The sequence below is a fragment of the Mus caroli genome, chromosome 9 (assembly GCF_900094665.2).
Source record: "Mus caroli chromosome 9, CAROLI_EIJ_v1.1, whole genome shotgun sequence".
Taxonomy (NCBI): Eukaryota; Metazoa; Chordata; class Mammalia; order Rodentia; family Muridae; genus Mus; species Mus caroli.
Window position 1 is genome coordinate 96,391,118 of NC_034578.1, and position 6,493 is coordinate 96,397,610.

At 37.5% G+C, this 6,493-nt stretch overlaps 1 protein-coding gene across 6 annotated transcripts in view; it reads left to right on the top strand.

Moving 5' to 3' along the window:
* The window catches only part of Stag1 (stromal antigen 1), a 315,222-nt gene that overhangs the window by 262,489 nt on the left and 46,240 nt on the right, over window positions 1–6,493 (top strand). For all 6 annotated transcript variants that reach the window (XM_021171588.2, XM_021171587.1, XM_029481814.1 and 3 more), the window contains one exon: window positions 4,338–4,418. In XM_021171588.2, the coding sequence (XP_021027247.1) occupies window positions 4,338–4,418 (81 nt within the window). The remainder of the gene's footprint in view (window positions 1–4,337; window positions 4,419–6,493) is intronic.

Sequence of the window (6,493 nt, forward strand, 5' to 3'; positions counted from 1 at the left end):
ACCTCACACCAGTCAGAATGGCTAAGACCAAAATTTCAGGTAACAGCAGATGCAAGATGTTCCAAATGATAATAAGGACACATGCTCCACTATGTTCATAGCAGCCTTATTTATAATAGCCAGAAGCTGGAAAGAACCCAGATGTCTTAACAGAGGAATGGATACAGATAATGGGGTACATTTACACAATGGAGTATTTCTCAGCTATTAAAAACAATGAATTTATGAAATTCTTAGACGAATGGATGTATCTAGAGCATATCATCCTGAGTGGGGTAACCCAATCACAAAAGAACTCACTTGATATGCACTCACTTATAAGTGGATATTAGCCCAAAAACCTAGAATACCCAAGATACAATTTACAAAACACAGGAAAGTCAAGAAGAAGGAAGACCAACACGTCAATATTTCATTCCTCCCTAGAATAGGGAACAAAATACCCATGGAAAGAGTTACAGAGACAAAGTTTGGAGCTAAGACAAAAGGTTGGACTATCCAGAGACTGCCCCACCCAGGGATCCATCCCATAATCAGCCACCAAACACAGATACTATTGCATATACCAGCAAGATTTTGCTGAAAGGATCCTGATAGAGTGTCTCTTGTGAGGCTATGCCAGTGCCTGGCAAATACAGAAGTGGATGCTTACAGTCATCTATAAGATGGAACACAGGGCCACCAATGGAGTAGCTAGAGAAAGTACCCAAGGAGCTGAAGGGGTCTGCAACCCTATAGGTGGAACAACAATATGAACTAACCAGTACACCCAGAACTCATATCTCTAGCTGCATATGTAGCAGAAGATGGCCTAGTTGGCTGTTACTGGGAAGAGAGGCCCCTTGGTCTTGCAAACTTTATATGCCCCAGTACAGGGAAATGCCAGGGCCAAGAAGTGGGAGTGGGTGGGTAGAGGAGTACCACAGGGGGAGGGTATAGGGGACCTTTGGGATAGCATTTGAAATGTAAATGAAGAAAATATCTAATAAAAATTTTTTTTAAAAAAGAAAAATCTCTTTGGCCTGTTTAGTTTTTCACTGCTGGTCCTACTTCATCTATGCTCCATGGGCATGATCTTACAGGATAGATGACTTCTGGACAAGTTAGAGGTAATATTTTTTTATGGGAGATGAAATAGAAAAATGACTATTTAGCTAGGTGGAAAAGTTCTGGATTCCCTTTGACATCCAGTCAGCTACGTTGTTATATAAATATGCCAGTGATAAAGCAAACTGTTTCCCAGTAAATGACAGCTAACTTTTTATTCTAAAATAATATAGTAGAATCCTTTTAAAAGTAAACTTGTGTTCCCTGTACATAGAATATGTTCTTCTAACTGGGCTGCTTTGTCTTGCCTCAGTGGGAGAGGAAGTGCCTAGCCTTACAGAGACTTGAAGTGTCAGGGTAGGGGGGTACCCAGAGGGTTCCCACACACTCAGAGGAGAATGGCATAGGGAATGGTGGAAGGATTATGGGAGGGGTGACTAGGAGAGAGCAGTAAGTGGGATGTAGGGTAAATAAGTAAAAAATAAAGTAATTAATTAAAAGTAATAATAAATAAATAAATCTTGGGGGTGAGTAAACCTGTGAAGAATACGAGTATGTAGTACATTAAAATGAAAAACATTCTGAAGTAGTAACTAAATGTCAGGCGTTCACACACCCACCTACAAAAAGCTTCTAGGAAACGAAGTGCTTTAGTTCCCGTGAGTGTAATGAGTCTATAGAAGATGAATAGGGAAGGAATTTATGTTTGTATATATTCAAATAAGTGATATAAACAAAACTAAGCAATTTTGAACATTATTTACTTTCTAGATCTTCATTTTCTATTAATTACTATTGATCTAAATGTCTGTTTTATAATAATTTAACAATTCACGTTGTTTCAAATTTAAAGAGGGGTTTTTTTGTTTTGGAATCAGGCATATATATATATGTATATATATATAAGTGTGTGTGTGTGTGTGTGTGTGTTTTATTTAATTCCAAATGTTATCCCCTTTCCTCTTCTTCCTCCCCGAGTTCTTCACCCCTACCAGCATCCCCCTTCCCTTGGGCATCAAGTTTCTACAGGATTAAGGGCATCCTCTCCCACCAAGGCCAGAAAAGGCAGTATTCTGCTACATATGTGCCAGGGGCTACCCACAAACCACCCCATATTTGCCCTTTGGTTGGTGGCTTAGTCTCTGGGAGCTCCCAGGGTTAGTTGATACTGTTGTTCTTCCTATGGGATTGCAATCCCCTTCAGCTCCTTCTGTCTTTCCCCTACCTCTTCCATAAGGGTCTCAGTCCATTGGTTGGCTGTGTCTGCCTCTGTCCCAATCAGCTACTGGTAGAACCTCTCAGAGGATAGCCTTGCTAGACTCCTGTCATTGAATGGATCCCAAGTAGGGCCAGTCACTAGATGGCCTTTTCTTCAGTCTCTGCTTTAATTTTGTCTCTGCTTTTCCTTTAGACAGGAAAAATTCTGGGTCAGATATTTTGTAGATGGGTAGGTGGCCCCATGCCTCAACTAGAGGCTGTGTTTATCTATTGGAAGTGGTCTCTTCAGATTCCATCTTCCCACTGTTGGGCATTTCAGCTGAGGTCATCCCCATTGAGTCCTGGGAGCCTCTTACATCCCAGGTCTCTGGGATTTTCTTGAGGTTCCCTTTGCTTCCTACTGTGGCACCTGCATATTTCCATTTTCCTGGCCCCCTGGGCTTCTCTCCTGTCTGCCCCCACACCTGATCCTGCCGTCCCTTTTCCTCTCCACCTCCCCTCTCCCACTCAGATCCCTCCCTACTTCTGCCTCCTGTGATTATTTTGTTCCCCCTTCTAAATGGAATTGAAGTATCCACACTTGGGCCTTCTTATTGGATCAACCCTAGGGCTTTGTGGGTTCAACCAGCTCCATTGCACTAAGCAGCACAGTAGCTTACTTCAAAGAAAGTTTGTAAATCTTGTCTATTCCTTCCACTAAAACCTTCTCATCTGTGTACTTGATAGTAAATTAGAATTTATTCAAAAGTATCTCAGAACTCCAAGACTTGTAGATATATATATATATATATATATTTGATATGTTGATTTTGCTGCTGCTGCTGCTGTTGTTGTTGTTGTTGTTGTTGTTGTTGTTGTTGAACTTAGTATCTACATGTAATTTGTTTTGTATGGTATTGTAGTTTATTGTGTTTTAGTACAAACACCAGATAAATTTGTTGGATAAAATAATAGAATAATATTATTTACACTTCATTGCAATAAATGCATACTATGTATTTAAACTAAAATGTAATGAAAGACCTGTTCCATGCTGGAGGTGTAACTCATGTGTAAGGCTGTGTTTACTGCTCAGGCAATGGTGGGGTCTGCCCCAAATTAACTTTCATGTTATGATGCTTGATTGGTTTTACTTCCTTGATCTTTATTCTCTATAGAGAGTAGGGACCAAAGACTTGAGCAGGCTATTTCATGGAACAAGAGGATTTTAGTTATGGATATTAAAAAGGAAGGAAGGCAGAAAAGAAAAAATACAAAGGTGGATTAAAGTAGAATAGGCTGCTTTATTGGTTAGTTGATTGATAGCAAAATCACTATGTAGTTCAGTCTGGCTTAGAACATGCCATATAGTCCACGCTGTCCTGGGACCCCCCACGTGCTAGATAGAAACATGGAGCCCCATGCCTGCACTTCTTAGTCATTTTTAAAAGTGTTAAGAGGACCTGAACACTAAAATTTCTGAAAACCTATCCCCTAGAAAAAGATGTGCACAGTATATTAAGAGGTGTATATTAAATGGTTAATACTAATTATCCATAATGATCTAAAACTCAGAGGATGTAAAAATTTATCATCAATAGAATAATTAGGGGTATATTCTAAATAATAAAATTTAACAATCAATAGGTATATAAACTATGCATAAATTTTAAACATGAATGATAAAACATACTCAAAGTAATACGTATAACATTTTTTATGTATTGCTCATAACTGTTCATAGTAAAGTTGGAGGATGCCTTTTAGATAATGCAAATACAGTGGCTAATGTGTAAGTCAGGATCACTATTCAGTTTAGAAGAAGAAGGAGAAGATGCTGGCACAGAAATACAATGCTTTGATGGCATGGGTGGTGGCTACCAAACTGGCTTTGCTTTATTTTAGCTCATTAAGCATAGAGCTTTGTTTATACAATTTTTATACAAGTATTATATCTTGCTTTGAAATAAGTAGAATGTCTTCTTTAAATTTAGACAAAATAGTTTAATAAATTTCTTTTAACTAGTACTGTGCAAACAAATTGTCTCTTATTTAAACTTTTTCATTAAAATTTTGTCTTCCATTTGATACAGATAGTCGTACAAGCACTGCAGTGTTCCCATTACTCAATTCTTTGGCAGTTGGTGAAAATTACTGACGGATCTCCTTCCAAAGTAAGTAAGAGCTTCTATAGGCAAAAGGGTTTATAAAAATAATAACTGTACTAAACTAATTTAACATGTTTCATAAATTATCTTTCTAAAATAATGATTTATTCTTAATCAGTTCCTGCTTTATGTGTGTGTGTTGTTCTTCAATCAGTAGTTACAAAACATACCTTTACTCATGTGTACACACAGATTTTTTTTTTAAGCACAAAATAAAAACATTTGTAAGAAACTGCAGCACTGTTATTTCATTTCTGTTAAAAGACAAAGGGTGCTATAAACCAAAGCTCTTAAAGACAGTGAGAAGGGGGAGGATGAGTCTAACAGTATACAACTTTCGATTCTGGGCCAGGGTAGTAAACATAAGCTACAAATTACTTGATAATTCTGGGTCTCTGGTCATATGAAGCTGAATAGAAAGTACAGGATAGAAAGTAAAAGTAAATGCTCTATTTTAATAGTTTTTATAAAAGTACAAACATTGACGTTTTCTCATTGATGGTCACTTCTAATCTAAAGTCTCATTAAGTCCCTTGAAGATACAGGCTGTCTCTTTCATAAACTCAAGATCCAGAAGAGATAGCTCTGATTTAATGGTAAGCACACACCAGCTCCACTTGTGGTAAGGCTTTAAAACCAAAAGAAAAAATCAAAAAACACCTACCTAAAATTTGTCATCCCTTAAAGAGAAGAATGTTTCTGATTAAATTTAGAAACATGAACTAGTTTCCACAGAGAACCCTATGTCAGAGGTAAAAATCTTACTGAGGTTTTAAGAGTTCTGAAGTGATTTCCTCAAACACCTAACAATCAAATTTTGGTTGGTTGGTTTTGGTTTTGGTTTTTGAAACAGGGTTTCACTTTGTGGACCAGGCTGGCCTGGAACTCACAGAGATCCATCTGACTCTGCCTCCTAAATACTGAGATGACCCATCACTACCTGACTAAATCTTCTAAAATCACATGGCTTAGAGAATTTTTAGCAAATACAATTTTATTACATAAAGAGGGAAATTTTTTAAACCTGTCTAACATAAATATAAAATTTTCAGTTGTTTCATGAAATTAAGATTGGAACATATAAATAAAAAGCAAATATGTAAAGAGCTAAATAAAACTACTAATATGTGTGGATATTCTCAACGTATGCTCTTAATATGAACATTCAAGAGCCAGATGCTAGGGTGAAAGCCTGCTAGCTCAGCTCAGAAACAGAGAAATCACCCAGGTGACCTTTCTACTCCACCAGTGTCTTAGAGTCTTGTTCCCAAAGACCCTCCTTTCTGTTCCCTTCTCCCTGTCACTCCCTGTCAGCTGGTTGCTTGCTCCACCTCTTGATCTAGGGTTGATTTTATTTCGCTCCTGGATTAAAGGTATGGTGTGCTAGGGCCGAGCCACACCACAACAAGGTTTTTCCATTTACAGTCTTAGGGTTCACAATGTGATCTAGAAGCAGTCAATTCTTCAAAGATCATAAATGGGTAATATTTATTCGTTGATAGCTTATAGCCCAGTTATGACACACAGCTAGGATTTGTGCCTAAGGGTATTTAAATAAGTATAATTTTATTTATATGTCTCATTTGTAGCTCCAGTTGAAATATGCAGAAGGCTAATACTAATACAACTAAAACCTTGATTTTTCCTCTTTATTTCTTGAAATGTACATATTGATAAATTTACAATTTTAACTGTGGATCTGCAGACATAGCTTAGTGGTTAAGAGCCCTTGCAGATGACCTGGCTTTTTTCCCCAGCACCTACATATCACCTCACAACCATCTTCAACCCTACTGCCCAGTGTACGCATGTGTGCAGTTATACACATAAGATTAAAACAAGTCAGGCTTTTTTATTCTTGAATGTTAACAAAGTATTTTCCTGTTGTCATTTAGAAACTATCTCAAAATATATTACATGGAGTAATTTTGCTTTGTTGAAAAGAAAATGCTCAGAGTAGACTGGATAATTGAGCTAGTAGTAAGAAAAGAAAATGCTCAGAGTAGACTGGATAGTTGAGCTAGTAGGAAGGAAAGAAAATGCTCAGAGTAGACTGGATAGTTGAGCTAGTAGGAAGGAAA